This window comes from Cheilinus undulatus, linkage group 9 (genome assembly GCF_018320785.1).
Source record: "Cheilinus undulatus linkage group 9, ASM1832078v1, whole genome shotgun sequence".
NCBI lineage: Eukaryota > Metazoa > Chordata > Actinopteri > Labriformes > Labridae > Cheilinus > Cheilinus undulatus.
Genome location: NC_054873.1, coordinates 7,935,210 through 7,952,612, shown reverse-complemented (window position 1 = coordinate 7,952,612; position 17,403 = coordinate 7,935,210). Strand labels below are relative to the sequence as shown.

General features: G+C 38.9%; 1 protein-coding gene across 2 annotated transcripts in view; it reads right to left on the bottom strand.

Moving 5' to 3' along the window:
- Positions 1–1,368: 1,368 nt before the first annotated feature.
- The window catches only part of LOC121515220 (ethanolamine kinase 1-like), a 90,295-nt gene continuing 74,260 nt past the window's right edge, over positions 1,369–17,403 (bottom strand). For both annotated transcript variants that reach the window (XM_041795873.1, XM_041795872.1), the window contains exons 7-8: positions 15,936–16,009; positions 1,369–2,222 (exon numbers count right to left, since the gene is read on the bottom strand). In XM_041795873.1, the coding sequence (XP_041651807.1) occupies positions 2,153–2,222; positions 15,936–16,009 (144 nt within the window). In that variant the 3' untranslated portion in view covers positions 1,369–2,152. The remainder of the gene's footprint in view (positions 2,223–15,935; positions 16,010–17,403) is intronic.

Genomic DNA, 17,403 nt, shown 5'->3' with positions numbered 1-17,403 from the left:
GAACATTTGTGACATTTAAACTGTAAAACATTGGTATTTGGACTGAAAACGTTTATATGTGGACAATAAAAAAATCACATTTTTACAAAAAAGTGGCATTTTTACCCAGACATTTTGACTTTAAAAGAGAGGGCATTGGACTGTTAAAAAAAGTTGGCATGTGGATTGAAAAGGCATTTGTCTGTCAAAAAAATGGACATTTTGACTGTAAAAGGGGGCATTTTTTTCTGTAAAAAAGTGAAACTGAAATGAAAAAGCATGCATTTTGATGGTTAAAAATGTTGATATTTTAACTATATAAAGCATTTTGACAAAAAAAATAGACATTTTTACTATAAAAAGAGGGCAATATATATAAAAACCTGACATTTTGATTACAAAATGACATTTTGACTATGAAAAGGTGAGAAATTATCTATAAAAACTGGGCACTTTGTAAGAAATTGACATTTTGCCTATAAAGTTTGCGTTTTGGAAGTTAAAAAACCATTATGAATTTATAAGGACATTTTGACTGTAAAAAAACTTGACATTTTGACCTAAAGAAAAACGCATGTTATTTAATAAAACTGGCCTTTTCTACTATAAAAAGATGTTACTTTGACTTTATTAAAGGAACATTTGGACTTTATAAAGGGACAGTTTGGACTGTAAAAAGTTTGATAAAAGGTAAAAGGGGACACTCGTGCTGTAAGAAGTTGACGTTTGGACTCAAAAAATTGGACATTAAGACTTTGGAAATTTTACATCAGGTCAATAAAAAGTGGGCATGTTGGCTGTTAAAAGTGTACATTTTGACTCAAAAAACTGGACTTTTCTAATTAGCAGATGTTAACCAACATCCATTAATGAGTTTAAAGGTAATAACGTGTACATTTAAAAAAAAAATTGTTGTATGTAAATTTGGAAAAAAATACATCTTTAGCTTGCTGTAAATTAGGTTCCCCTTAACATTACGTTTATAACTGGAATTCCCTTTTATTGTAAGTAAAGCTAGCCATGAAAGGCAGAGAAATAAAAGCCTGTTAAATATGGTAAAATACTACATTTCAAGAAGTGGAGTAAATGAAGTACACTTGATTTACCCACATAATATTTGCTTACCCGAGAAAGAAAAATCCAGACCCTGCTCTTAGGATCACCAAAAACCTGACCAAAAGCTCAGCTACTTAAAGGCTGTCTAAGATAAAAGGGCTTTAGTTGGGCAATATTTTTCCTATTTATATATCCATTCATATATATTTCATCACACAGAGCCCTGAAAGTGCAGCTAACAATCCACTTTTGGACATTATTTCACTAAAACAATGCAAATGTTATTCTAAAGTCCAGTGGAACTGCCAACAATGACAATGCATAGAAGGAAAGTCTTGTCCATAATGTTTTTTATTTTAATCACAAAGTTTTTTGTCCCTCCAAGAGGCCTTACTGTCATCACATGACCCCAGTTTGGTTCAAAGATTTGGCCAACCAGAGTTTAAAACATGTTGAATCTCTGCATTAGTATTTGAATACTTTAATTACACGTTGATGTAAATTTTGCACACTCATTCAACTGATTTAGTAAACATTTAGCACATCCTGTAAAAAACAAGACAGCTGGGACTCTTTATACAATCACTAGTTGAATTTAGTGTAAGCAGTGTTAGCACTGAACTGTATGATTGCTGAACAGACTTAAATAAAAGCAGCTTTACAACATTATTTCCTAGGATAAAAAAAGGCTTAAAATAACGCTCTGCATGCTAAAGTAAATACTCTGAAATGGAAACTTGTTTTCCATCAGATCTGTGGTGCACACTGAATAAGCATGCAAATAAGCATCTTATGGCTTTTATGTACGGGCTCAGTTTTTGTGGCTTCATGCGACTCTGCTAAATGTGGGAACAATTAATGTGTTTCTGGCACCCGCTTCATCTCAATATGCCAAATAGGCTTATCGGCATACTGACTGTGGTAGAACAAATATTTAAAAAATCACAGTGATAGCAAAACATATGAACTCACACTGCAGCTCGGAGAAACAAACAATGGCGAGCTCGTTTAGAAGCCTTCGTTTCCAACATGGCGACAGAGGAGGACATGGATCTCATCGTAGGATCTCTCCTGGGACTGCTGATCCTGGAAGTGTCCGGTCTTTTCTATCCTGTTTCTAGCTCATAGTCAGAGCAAAGTATTCCTCTTTCTTCTCAAAGTAATAGTTGAGTCGTGCCATGGCATATCTGAGAGGAAAGCAGAGAAAAAAAAAACAATCTTTTTTTTTTTGACAAATACTGATAATAATTTAAAGTTTAGAAACAAATCCACTGTAACTAAAAGTAACTGTTTTCCTTTTTTAATTAAATATAGACATTCATGTCATGTTTCTGTGAATATAAAAGTGATCTGCATGATAAAGCCTTACTTCTGTCTTCACTCTGTCCCTGATAAATTCGGTTTTTAGAAGGGCGTCTCGTCCTTGTTAGTTCAACAAAAATTAGGCACATTTAAAAGACACTAGAGTGAAGCTCTGTTCAATCTCTGTGGTGCAACTGTCATATGAAAGTAAACAACCACATCACTTTACAGGGAGACCAAATTCCATTCAAACAGAAGTTTTGGTCCGTTAGTTATTCATAAAAATGTGTCTTTTTTTGTACGTGTTGTTGTTGAGACTCTGAATATGTGCCGTTCTTTTTGTTCAAAGATGAATTTAGAAAAAGCTTGGTGACTTTGGAAAGCAAATTCAGCACAACTTTTCCTCTAAATCAGGAGTGTCCAAACTTTTTTAACTGAGGGCCACATCCAGAGAAATATCTGGATAATTGAAGCACTTTGATATACAAGGCATTCAGAAAGTATTCAGACCCCCCTCCATTTTTAATTTGTTATGTTGCGGCCTGATGCCAGTTAAAAAACAAAACATTTTTATTCCTATTAATCTACACTCAACACCCAATCATATGGAAGACAATTTCTGCTACGTAAAAGAGAAAAATGTGGAAGTTAGGCACTTGAAAAAAAAAAAAAACAAGTCAAAATACTGAGATAAAAGTCAAAATTATTACTTTTAATCCCCTTGTTTTTTATCTCATATTTATGACTTTATATCTCATAATTTTTTTTCTCATAATTTGGATTATTTATCTGATTTGTGTCTTTTTATCCCATAGTTTTGACTTATCTCATCATTTTGACTTTATTCCCCATAATTATGACTTTTTATCTCAGAATTTTGACTTTTTATCTCATAATTATGACTTTTTTTTCCTCATAATACGACATTTATCTCATAATTTTGACTTTTTTTTAAAGATTTATTTTTGGGCCTTTTCACACCTTTATTTGATAGAGGAAGGACAGTGGATTGACTCAGAAACAGGGAAGAGAGTGGGGAGAGATATGGGGTAAAGGGCCACAGGCCAGATTCGAACCCAGGCCACCCGCGTACATGGATAGTGCCTTAAACCACTCGACCATCTGCGCTCCCATAATTTGACTTTTTATCCCATAATTTTGCCTTTTTAATCTCATTACTATGCCTTTTATCTCGTTTTTATGACTTTTCATCTCATAAATATAACTTATCTCATAATTTCGACTTATTTTATCTCATAATTTTGACTTTTTAACTTTTTATTGCGACCTTTGGTCTCATAATTTTGATTTTTTTGTCTCATAATTATTATTGAATTGTTTGATATTTCATTATTTATTTATTTTTAAGAATCACATTACTTTCACATTTTTTCTTTTTTATTTGGCATTAATCTGCTTCCATACAATCATGACAAAATGAAAAAAACATTTTTATCTATTTTATTTCATTCATTCTTTATTCTTTTTTATATTATTAATTTATCTATTTATTTATTTATGCAAATTTATTTTAAAAAGAAAAGAAATATCACACTGAAATAAGCATCCACATCCTTTGCAAAAACATTTAATATTCATATCTGTTGATTCCATTTCTCTGGATCGTTACTGAGATGTTTCTACACCTCGACTGGAATCCACCTGTGGTAAATTACATTGATTAGACATTTTTGGAAAGGCATACGGCAGTGTTAATTTTGACAGCCACGTTTAATTTCAGCCTAATCCTTAGTCTAGATGCAATGCCTTTTAGTTTTAGTTACATTTTAGTCATTTCTACCCTTTATAGCTTTAGTCCATAAAAAGTCCTAGCATTTTACTCTTAACTTTTAGTCCAAACATTTATTCTCTTACTTCAATCTGGTACCAAAAACATGGTTTTGGTAAATTGTTGTAAATTGTAAATTGTTCATCAACAAACAAAGTTATAGTCCTCGTCGACAAAATTAACACTGGCACACAGCTGACAATGATATCAGAGCAAAAACCAGGCCATGAGGTCAAAGGAACTGCCTGCAGAGACAGGATTGTTGCAAGGCACAGATCTGGGGAAGGCTATGAAAAAAATTATTCTTAAAAGGGAAGAAGTCTGGCACCACCGGAACTCTTACAAGAGCCGGTCACCCAGCCAAACTGAGGAATCAGGGGATCAGAGCCTTAGTAAGAGAGGTGACCAAGAACCTGATGGAAAGATCCTGTGTTAAGTCTTCAGAAGGACAACCAGCACTGCAGCCCTCCACCAATCTGGGCTTGTGACAGAATGGCTAGACTGGGGGTGTCAAACTTTCTCGGGCTACCTTTGGCCCACAAGACGTTTTGGGGAAAAGATGGACATTTACGAAGACTACTAATTTTTAACTTTTACGAACTGAAATATTCAATCTTTGCACAAATGTCCACTCTGACATTACGGCCTCCTAAAACACTTTCCATGTGGATGAAATGGCGAAATGACAGAAAACTTTTGCGTATACCACTGAATTCGTCTCCGTGTGGACGGGACCTGATAAAGTCAGGAGCAGAATAAAGGAAGAGCTGGGCAATCCGCCACCATAACGGATGTCTTGTCTGTCATGGTGGCTTTTCATGCTTTGAAAACTGGTGGAAATATTAGAGGTAATGTTATGGAGTTGGGAATTTGTAATAAACTCGGCAACTTAAGGGCAAAAAACCCTACATACTCCTCTCAGTCCATAGTTCTTGGTAAACCTGTCTCATAACTGAAACTAGAATCAGGTCCCTTAAAGTTCAAAGCAGCTGTAATGGAAACGTACTTCACTTTTAAATGAGAACTTGAATATCATAAAATTTGCTATTGTGGATAAGAGAATTTGAAGTTTTCTTTGCCGTTCTTGGCCTTTCCTTCACTCTCTAAAACTTTCTATTTCCCTGAGGTGGAACATTGGTAATGCCATTTATTTCAAATACGTCTTTTTATATGAATCATATGTTGTGTCTATATCTCATCTTAAATATCTATAATATAAAAGATGGAAGAAATAATGGCTTACAATAAAAGCAAAAGACTTATTCATCGGGGCTACTTGTAATCTTTCCAGTTTCCTGTGTCGTCTACAGGTCACACTGCCGGCCCTGCTAAGAGCTCAACGTGGGCAATATCGTTTTTTTTTTTGTTTGCAAAACTTGCATAACAATTAAGCATTAAAGCTCTTTTCAATAAAGCACACAGTCTGAAAGCTGTGTCAAAGCCTCGGCGCATTTCAGAACTTAACTGTGAGAAAAGTGGTTTTGTATTTGTTCAAACCATATTATCGAAGGCTTCAATAAATCTGATGTCTGAGTACGCTGTTGCCCTTGGCCATTATACTATCCCCTTTGAAATTAAGTGAAGTTTGAAAAGCACAGAAAATGGAGGCACAGAGAGGAGTTTGTCCTTTAATCAGTGCTTTCACTGAACTCCTCAATGCCAAATCAGTTTTCTCTCTCTTACTGCTCGCTGAGACAAAAAGATTATTCTGACACATGCCTTTTAGTTACTTGTTTTCCATCACTTGGTTCCCCACCTGCATCTCTGGGCAAAACTGCTCTCTAATTATTGTGTCAGTCTGGCTTCTGTTATCTGCTCTTTGTTGTTTTTCTTAGAGTGCTTTCGTTCCACCTGTAGCTTGTTCTCGAGATAGTTGGAGCAACGTGTGTTTGAACTCTGCCACTGGAGAGTAGAAAATGGTAAAAGTTGGGGGGAAAGAATCAGAGTTCACCCACAAAGCCATCAAGTCTGCAGACGTTCTCAACAGCACTTATTGTGGTTTCTAGCAACATAAATCTTTCTTTAACCTAACGAAATTAAAGTAATGCCCTTAGAAAATCCTGTAAAATGGGCTTGAGTTAACATGACCAGGAAACGCACTGGTTGTTTTTCATCATTTTTGTACATCTTTGTGTTTGTGTGAGTGGCCCTTTCTTCTGAAATGTCATAGAATCAGCATGTTACTGATGTCTGGGATTCACACGCTGCCAACTTTTTCATTTGTGATCCTGAATGCTCCATGGGGGGCAGGAAGCGACCAGATACATTGAGTACAATCCTTACACTTTACAAAAAGTGATTTCTTCCACAGTATAACTGATTTACCTGGAGGTGATTGGTATAAATAACCCAGTCCCACTGACCTCCTGGTATCTAGAGTAGTCTGGCCAGAGGAAGAGAGACAAGAGTCTTTAGGAGTCTTGTACTGAGCTAAGAGGCTAGCTGAGCTCCTTTAGCATATGTTCTACAAAACAGCTCTTTTATGTGAATCACTAGCGAGCCCCTGTTTGAGTGCCAGTTTCCTTTCCTCCATTGTTGTCATTATTTAATTCACATTTAAAGAGCCAAACTGGTACCGAATGAAGACCTGATTGAAAGCCAAACCACCAGCTCTCCTGAGCCAGACACTGATGTTAGACAAAAAAGCCTAGCTCACAATACCCATTCCAGTTCATCCCAAACCTGCGATTTCCACAGGACGAGTGCGTTGCGCACTGAAGCGCTGCGGGTTTGGTTCAACCGAAGGCAAACGACCTCACCCACTGAAAATATGTCTAGAGCGCAGCGCCACGGTGCACAGCCCTGATCAGCAGGAAGAGATCACGGGAGAACTGCGAGTTCATGCAGGAATAGTACGTCAACAGCGGACTATTTTACCTTTTGGGGTGAATTTATCATCCTTTCCGGTGTAAGTCCATGATATTATTGCTTCCGCCATTGAGTGAGTACATTAAGAAGTTAAAGGTTAATGTTTGCTTAAAGGATCTGTGGTTTTATGCAAAACTCTTTGGCTAGATATCCCCAAAAGTTAACTTTTCCTCTTCAATGGCGCCGTTGTAGCTCTGTGACCCACTGACCTCTCGGTGACCCTTTGCTTTCACTGCAGGATGAAACATAATGTCGATATAGTGATGATTTACAATCGGGAGTCAATGCATTGTGTTTTATTTTGAAAATACCAGCTGTTGTACGCTTGTGACTTCCTCTTCTGGAGCTTTCTGATCAATGAGTATTGACACGGTATGGCAGCAGCCGGTGCTGAAAATAGACCTGCAGCACATTTGAAACGAAGCAGGGCAGAGTGGCGCTCCAGGCACGCGCCGCTGCCGGTCTGGAGCGCCGGCTATGGAAATGCTCTGATAGACTAGAGAGGGAGCGATTTACTCCGCAGTAAAAGTGCTCCATGGGGTTGAGGTAAGGGCTCTGCAGTCAGGTTCTTCCACACCAAACTCATCAGATCATGTCTTTATAGTCCATGCTTTGTGCACTGGGGTACAGTCATGTTGGAATTGTTGCCACAGTTGAGGCCAGCCCAAACCTTAAAAAAAGCCCCATACTCAGCGCACAGATAGCCTTGCGGTTTAAGGTGTGACCCATGTACACGGGTGGCCCGGGTTCAAATCTGGCCTGTGGACCTTTGCTGCATGCCTCTCCCCACTCTTGTCCTGTTTCCAACTCTATCCACTGTCCTCCTCTGTCAAATAAAGGCACAAAAAGCCCAAAAATAAATCTTTAAAAAAAAGAAGCCCCACACCATTATCCCTCCTTCACCAAACTTCCAAGTTGGCACAATGCAGTCAGGCAGGTGACATTTTCCCGGTATCCACCAAACCAAGACTCACCCATCTGACTGCTGAACAGAAAAGTGTCAATTGCCTCTCCACAGAACACGTTTCCACTGCTCCACGGTCTATTGTTGGTGTGCTTTACCCCACTGCTTATGCTTACATGGAAACCCATTCTATGAAGCTCCCGCTGCAAAGTTTTTGTTTTTATATTTAGGCCAGTGGAAGTTCAGAAGTTCTCAGCTATGGAATCAACAGAGCACTGGTGACCTTTACCCTCCATGCACCTTAAGCTGTCATTGACCCCACTTAGTAAATTGCACTTGGTCTTCCACTTAATTGCTGAGTTGCCGTTGTTCCTAAATGCTTCCACTTTCTAATAACATCTCTTACAGTTGGCAGTGGAATCTCCCCCAGCACTGTCTTCCACTTCCTCCTGAGGGATTCTGAAGCACTCCCAGGCCAAATGGGATATATAATCCCTGCAGGGAGTCATGCCTCGGGGTCTCCTCCCAGTAGGATGTGCCTGGAAGACCCCCACAGGAAGGTGCCCAGAAGGCATCCTGATCAGATGCCTCGACCACCTCAACTGTGTGGGTGGTCTATTGTGGCTGGATTGCTCATTGGTTTACATTTCTGACTGTGGTATGGGAGGTTGGGGGTTCAATTCCAAGTCAGAGCACAAGTTTTCAGTGTGGGCCCTTTGGCAAGGGTCCTTAACGCCAGTAACACCAGTCCCAGTTGTAAGCTTATGTGAAATGAAACTGTAAGCTGGCGTCTTCTCACCCTATATCTAAGGCTGAGCCCAGACACCCACCTGTGGATCTCATTTTTTTAGTCATTACCCAGAGTTCATGGCCATAGGTGAGGGTTGGAACATAGTTCAACCGGTAAATCGAAAGCTTTGCCTTACGGCTCAGCTCCCTCTTCACCATGATTGTACAGTACAGCGCCTGCAAAACTGCTGACGCTGCACCAATCCCCCTGTTGATCTCATTGTCCATTCTACCCTCACTCATGAACAAGACCCCGAGATACTTGAACTCCCTCACTTGGGGCAAAGACTCACTCCCCGCCTGGAGGAAGCAATCCAGGGAACCATGGCCTTAGACTTGGAGGTCTAGGCCATGGTCTACTTCACACTCAGCCGTAAACCGCCCCAGTCCCTGCTGTTGGTCGTCGCCAGCAGAAGCACATTATGAAATACATTTATTTGCATTCATTTTATTTTAAAATCAAGACCCTGGCATGCCTCAATGCAAAATCATAAATGTGGTTAAAATGTGATGTGTTATAATTATCAAAATCTGCAATGTGATTTTAAAAACTGGACTTTGAGAGCTTACAAAGTAACTTAAGAAATTTTGAAAATTGATGCTTATAGTTTAGATTGTTTTAGTGGATCTTCTGCAAGCATTAACATTAATTTAAATCTAACTCATACCCTGTTCAAAACTTCCCACAGGAGTTTCACAATAAAATATACAAAGAAATTCAGTACGAGCGGATACACAAATGCCCATGAAATAACTCCAACCATAGTATTTTTTTTTATTGTTGAACTTTTAATCCGTTAAACCTAAACTCTTCTTAAGTAGAATTATATTTGAGTGTTCTTATTTAAAGAAAACCAACCTTCAGAGGAGATGCCTTTCATCATTATTTTTATTAGGGCTGACACCTAAAAGTAGCGTGCTTAACATTCATCATCATCAGAGATGAAACTGAGACGTTTTCCTCTTTAGCAGAAGTGGGGGAAAATGAACTCCCTCCGAAGCAGGTATCCCATTTCACAATGTGCTTTTGTGCACAATTCTCCCAATTTTGTAGTCATGCTTCTCCAAACAGAGGGCCTCCTCCTTCCTTCACTTCCTCATAATAATGTCTTTGTCAAACAGCGACTCACCTCGCCAACGCGTCCACAAATCTAAACCGCTGACTTGCAGACGCTCTCAACACATGAATAAAATCATATAAAGAAAAGTAAATAATGAGCGCAGAGGGAGGGAGGCTTGCATTCCCCTTGTGGCTCCCTATTGTCACTTCTACATCTGGCTCTGGTTAGAGCACAAGGCCTCGACGACGCCTGTCACTCGTTGGGAAGTCGGCGAGGATTTGGCTCAGGGGGGAAAACAGTGGGAGGAAAACATAAACACGCACACACAGACACACACATTTTCAGGGTTTAACTTCCTATCTCTTTTCTTTTTCTCAACAAAGACAAAAAACTGTACTGTGCTCTCTCTCCCCCATTTAAAGGAATAAAAGTGCTTGGTTAAGTTTGAGCAAAACCATGGTGATGATGGGAAAATTATGGTTAAAGCTGAATTAATCATTTTCTTGAAACCGAATCAAATGACTGTTTAATACTCTCTTGCAGTAATCAACCCACAAAAACAAAAATAAAATCCAAATCTGCAGTTAATTTTACGGCAAACAGATTTTCTGGTTCAATCTTTCTGCCTCTTAACTGTGTTTTCTCAACAAAAGACGCATGCTTTCAGCTATTCAAACCTTTTTTTCTCTAACTTTTCAACCTCTAATATTGTCTCGTTTCAGAGAATAAATAATCTGTAGATTAATCTGTAGATTAACAACTGATCTGCGAGCGCTGCAATCTTACCATGGCCACTGAAAATGTGATGTCAGCTCAGTGTCTGCCATTACCTGCTGACTGTGACAGCAGCACGGATAGTTGTGGGTCATTAAGGATGTCTGGAAAAGAAAAGTCGCAAAAGTCTGTAGTGTACAGACATTTTAAATGGACATGCATGTGAGAATGAGTGAATTTTGGTTGTTTTATCAACCAAGATAGCTGTGTCTGGACAGTTCAGTCACTGGTTAATCAGTATTCCTGGCTACCATTACACCATGAAGACAAAAGAACACCCCAAGCAACTCAGAGAAAAGGTTATTGAACAGCGAAAGTCAGGGGATGGATACAAGAAATTTTCAAGGCACTGGACATCCCCCTGACATTTATGAAATCCAACATCAGAAAATGGAAGGAATATGGCACATGTAAGTCTGCCTAGGTCAGGCCGTCCTCACAGACTGATTGACCATGCAAGACAGCGACTAGTGAGAGAGGCCACCAAGACACCTCTGACTGCTCTGAGTTACAAGCTTCAGCAGCTGAGATGGGAGAGACTCTGCACTCAACAACTGTTTCCTGGTCAAAGCTTTAGAGGGAGAGTGGCAAGGAGAAAGCTGCTGGTAAAGAAAACTCATTAAATCTTGACTGGAGTTCACCAAAAGGTATGTGGAAGACTCCATGGGCAAGTGGAAGAAAGTTCTTTGGTCATACAGCGAAAGCTACACATAAATAGTTTACAGACAACAAGGTGAATGTTCTGGAGTCAAAGTCCAGACCTCAATCTAATACAGGATTTGTGACTGGACTTGAAAAAGGCTGTTCAAACCTGATCTCTGTGCAACATGACAGAGCTTGAGCAGTTTTGCATTGAAGAACGGAGTAAAATTGCAGAGTCCAGGTGTGCACGTGTAATTGAGACGTATCGACACTGACTCAGTTCGCTGGCAGTTCACTTTCCTGGTTGAAAAAAGCCTTAAAAATAAAAATGATAATAATCATACATCAGACTTACATAGTGCTTCTCAAGGAAACTCAAAGACACTTAAAATTAGGAAAACTCTTGCTATACAGTTTTTAAATTTTTGACAGAAAATAGGACAAATTAGCCGTTGTCTAATTTTTTCACTTCAGTCACAGAGAAACTTTTTTTTTTCTAGGGAGGTCTATTTTTTTCCAATTCAGTTATTTTATTTTCATGTTTTAATGAAATACATGGGGGGAAAGAAAATCATGTGACCAATTTGGAAAGGTGATCATTTAAAAATAAAAGCCCTCATCAACTTGTTTACAGTATAATAATAGGCCTATTTTAATACACAATGTATTAAAAAATACAGCACAATGTATTTAAAATTATGTATTTACTTAAATACTTTTTTATTGTGTAACATCAATAGTAAATAAACCTTTTCAATATCTGACTCTTGCTGTGTACATGGATAAATGTCACAAGCATTCCAGGCTTATCTCTGCAGATTCAATTATTTTCCTCCTAATATTGTAAGTATTTCATAAAAACAAGAAAAAATGAAATAGAAAAACAATTTGAGCCAATTATTTGTTTTTCTGTTTTTTTGTTTGTTTGTTTGTTTTTTGTTTGTTTTCTAACCAAAATGAAAAAAAAAAAAAAAGAAAAAAGAAAACGGATATTTTTTTATATTTATTTATTTATTTTGTCAAAAAAAAAAAAAATTGGACTCATCTCAACAAGGAAATGGATATGCCAGAAAATGCATTGACTAAATGCTGGCTTTAAGGGGGTGAATATTTATGCAGTCACTTATTTAGACTAAATCATTTTATTTAATTGACATTATTTTGTAGAAATCAGTTTTCACTTTGACATTAAAGGGGTTTTTGTATTTCTTTTTTCTTATTAAAATGCTAAATTATATCTACCATGATTGATTTATAAACTCAATAACAGGTTAAAACATCCAAAGGGGGTTAATAATTCTTAAATAGACTGTAGTTTCAGCTTCACCTTTTTCTGTGTACATTTCCAACATAATTATGAAATAAACATTCTTTAGTTGATTCATAGATTTTGACTGCCGGCTGTTTTCCTTGAACTAGGGTTGTAAAACAGCAATCTGAATGACAGAAGTAAAAAACAGAGGAATCCTGCGTCCTACCCTCTGTGCGACTGTTTGTCTGTAGACAAAGCCGGCTGTAATTACCGTAATATCAGATCCACAAAAATACAGTTCTGCTGAAAAGAGTCTTTAAAGCTGATTGTTAAGTGTTTCCTCCATTTTAGAACCTGGTGCGACCTGACCTCTATGCATCCAATTAAACATGTTCTCTGAGACCTTTCACAGAAAATAAGAGGACGTAACATTACTTACAGCTCTGCCATTGAATTCAAATGAAGCAGTTTGCTTTATGCTGTTTAAACAAATGGCAAGGACGGTTTCCTAAGATTATGTTCTGACTGGTGTGTGCTCTCTGTAAATGTATTTAAATGAAAGGCTGAAAGCGAGGACAAACTTGACCGTTGCCATCTGCATTGTCTCTGTCTTTAGAACTTGATAGATCAGTTTTTAAAGTAGTGTTGCCACATGTAATTAGTATATAGTTTATGTGTGTCTGTGTGTGTTTGTGTGTATTATGGCACTGTTTTCAAGATAGCAAAGACTCCAAGAGTAAAACCTGCTTCCATAACTGTTGTTTTCTGAGTTCATTCAACGCAGCCTTCCAGCAGAAGAAAGGTAACCCGACCCTCACCGTGCACTTTAGGACAACCTCAGCCGGCGGCTTAGAGGAGCAGACGTCTAGCAGGCGCATGTGGCCCAGCCAGGGATGAGAGACGTATATGTAAGGGAGGACCGACGGCACAGGAACAATAGTGCCTCTGTGCCTCGGCACCCCTCTGGATCACATTTCCTCCAGAGTCCGGATCGAAATGAGGCGGGGGCCCTGTCGCTGATCTAGCAAGCGTGCAGAGAAAGCCACACAGAGGGGAGGGTGCCGTATGTCAATAGTGATTAGGATCACGATCACAACTGTGGCGGGTGTGGGGCACACAGAGAAGGGAAAGAGGAAGAAAGAGTGGGGGAGAAGGGAGACATTTTGCCCTCCTGAACTTTATTGTCTGGTTGTTGGAAGTGAGGAATGTCTCCTCCTGGTCTTGTTTAACGATAACTTGCTCTTTGTGGAGCATTATACACTTAAGAAGAAACTTAATTTATTTGAATGTCTTTTAAAAGTTTGTGTGAAAGCTAAGCCTGTCAGGGCAGAGAATTTTAAAAGCAGATAGTCCAGAGTGTAAATATTAGGGGTGTAACGGGATGTGTAGTATCACGGTGCTTTGGTATCAGAAGTGTCTAAATCCCGTCCTGTACATGTTACGGTTTCAAACGTTATGTCTTCAGGGCAGAGAGAGTAGTTTTTTAATGGAGCAGAGCTAATAGACATGGGAACTACAATTCCCATCTGACATTGCGTACCCACCGTGCTTTGCGCTCCACTCACTTTCTTGATTCTACAGCATGAAAATGGTGGATGCACAGAGTGGCGTGGTAACCTGACACGCCAGATGGATTTGTTTCACACATCCATCTGGTACACCTCTCACAGACAGCGTTTGGGAAAGGGCAGAGCCTTTGAAAAAAACTTTGAAGGTGATTGGATGAACGTTCTGTCCGTCACATCTTTACAGGGCAAATCAGAGCAACAAAAAACGTGACATAGCCACTATGAAGAGTAAACTCCATAGAGAACTGCACAACGTGAACCATGGCGACTGTAGACATGACCGTATATGACTTTTGTCATTTTTTAAAAGAAAACTAACTCACTGCTGTTTTTCTTTCTTCTTTTAACTAAGAAATGTCAAATTCTGATCAAACTGGCCCTTTAGCAGCATCCACACTAAGCTCTTCCGCCATAATTTCACCAACCTCTTGTTGCCCCTGGCATACGTTACAACTCCGCCGTGCCCAAAAGTACTGCCCCTCAACACTGATTGGTCTTGTCACTTTCTAAGCGGGCCCAAACTGTTCAGACGGGAGCTTTGCAAGATGGATTCACCAGTGAGAAACACAGAAACGGGCATATCTGCTTTGCAAGGTTATGGACCTTTTCATTTAATGGCCAGAATCTAATAATTACATTCTCATTTCAGAGAGGACATTTGTGCGAAGTTTAAAGACAGTCCTTTAAAGCATTCTTGAAGACAATCCTTAAAGATACTGCACTCATAGGCAAGGAATGATAATAAGGCACAATGGGCCCTCTTGAAATTTTGTACCAATAAGTAAGGGTAAAATTGAAAGCCCAGTAACCTTGACCTTCTACCTCCAAAAACAAACGAGTTCATCCTTGAGTTAGAGTGGACGCTTGTGTTAAATTACAAGAAAGTCTCTCAAAGCTTTTTTAAGATCTCTTGTCACAATCAAGGGATTATTACAACCAGTTACCTTGAACTTTGACCTAAGATCTTTAAAGTGTAGTCAAATCATCCTCAAGTCAGTGTGGGCACTTGTGCATAGTTTAAAGATGAGCCCTTGTAGGGTTCTTGAAAATAATGGCACAGACAAACAAGGGAAGATGATGAGGCCTGTTTACCTTAACCTTCTACCTTTAAAATCTGATCAGCTCAACCTTTAGTCAGAGTGGACATTTGTGGAGTTATATGAAAGTCTCTCAGAGCATTGTTGGGATAGCATGCATATACTCTTATCATTAGGCTGAATACAACTGATCTCAAAAGTCTGAAGAGTTAATCCTCGAGTCAGAGTGTTTGAGTTTGAAGGGGTTTTTAGATATTGTCTCAAAAAGAATGGCACAGATGGATAGATGGGTAGACAGGACAGGATAGGACAGGACATACAACGTGAATACATAATGCCTGGCCCAGGCCATCAGGGACAGCCAGGCATTAAAACTGGACCTGCCCTGCTTTGTTTCTGCCAGACATGAAGAATAAATGAGACATTTGACTCACTACAGCCTCAAATTTCCAGTACTTTTAGGACATTTATGCCTGTCATTGCTGAGAACCCGTAATGATAATCCTCGCTGTCTAAATTTTGCAATAATATTGTAAATGCTTGATTTCAACATGCCATTATCTTCCTTTTAATTAGGGATGAAGTTATTAGGTCATGAGTTGTCCACTAGAATTATCAAAGTCTCTGTGGTTGGATGTTTTTTAACATTAAACAGCTGTTGAGGTGGTGTTAATGTAAGGGTGGTGCTTTGTGTCAGCAGGCAGTGATTGTAATGTTAACAATTTGTCCACTTTATTCAGCATTTAATCTAAAATATGTCAGAAGCAGAGAGCTCTGGGAAACTGGAACAATATTTATGAAAAGTGACACCCAGACACAACCCTCCGACTGTGGACACACGGTCGCCACATGGAAAAGGCTTTTTTCTTCCTGCTCCATGGGACCTTTGAGCTGTCTTTGTCGGAAATACAAACCTTTGGAAGTCAAAGTCAATCGAGGAGAAGCGTGATTGCAGGATGGCCCAGAGACCCCAGAAGAAGTTGGATGCCTGGGGGGAGGAGAAGAAAAAAAAGTTAAAGGGCCAGGCCACTTTCTTTTTATGCATTACTCTATTTAAAGCACACACAAGTTTAAGAGTATGTTGTACTTTTCAATGTTTCCAAAACTTAGTGATGATGATACCAGTACAAACACCAATACTTAAAAAGCTCCAATCTGCAACATTTGTTCTGAACTGAACACTGTTCGGACCAATCAGCGTCATTTGAGGAGAACGAGGCGGTAGCTATGGGCGAGGTTAAGTTGTACTGAAAGCTGATAGCTCCTAGTGCAGTGATATGATTGTGTGTAGCCTTAGTGTAACATCAGTTTTACCAGAGCTGGACCACAATTCTGTATAAAATAAAAAGTAAAATAACACTTGATGTATGTAGGACCTGCTTCAGCATGAGTTTGTAAAAGTTACGGGGGAAAGGGTTCGTAACTGCGTGAGTGGAAGTATACAACGGCTGCTTGTGGAATGACTAGCTCAGGCTTAGCCACAGCAGCAGTTTTGTCAGAACTAGACCACATTTCTTTTTCAACACAAGGGCACAGAGAAACACTGAATACTTGTTTTTCACTTTTCTCCCGGTCTGCTTCAGCATGAGTTTGCAATGGTTGCAGGTGGGATTTGCTGGTTTATTTAATGGCTGCTGCCACGGTGGCTATTAGCTCGGATGTAGCTGTAGGGAAGCGGCAGTTTACTTGGAGCTGGACCACATTTCTTTTTTAACAAGAGCATAGAACCACAATGATATGGAAGCCCGTTTCCATACCATTATCATAGGAAAGGATAAGAAAAAAAAACTGTTAAGTCATAATAATAAGAAACTAAGTCATAATAATGAGAAACTAAGTCATAATAATGAGATACTAAGTCATAATTATGTGACACTTACTAAGTCATACTGGTTTACTAAGTTGTTTTTTTTTTTAACTTTTCCTTTTTTTTTTTCTACTGGCGGAAACGGGCTACAATACAATGAAGGCTTGTCTTGGCAGAGAAGATATTATTTCCATGTGTCCTGACTGACCTTGGCATCGATTTTATTCACTGAGAAGCTCCACCATTAACAATCTACGGTAGTGGTAGCGTGTAGCGCATGTGTACAACCTCATTTTGTGTTGTCACTTTGATTGCCCGGTCACGAATGTGACAGGCAGAACATTCGTCCAGTCACCTACTTAGAATTTTTTGGACACTCATGCTCTTTCAAAATGCTTACTATGTCATGGATATTTGAATCAGTCTCTCTGGCATGTGAGGCTATAAATACACTGCGGTGTACCAGCTATGACAGGCAGTTTTAAAATAACACAAAACTAAATAAACTGTAGCTGTCCCTACTTCCAGTTAAAAAATAATAATAGAAACCTAGAATCATACTTCTTTTTTCCTGC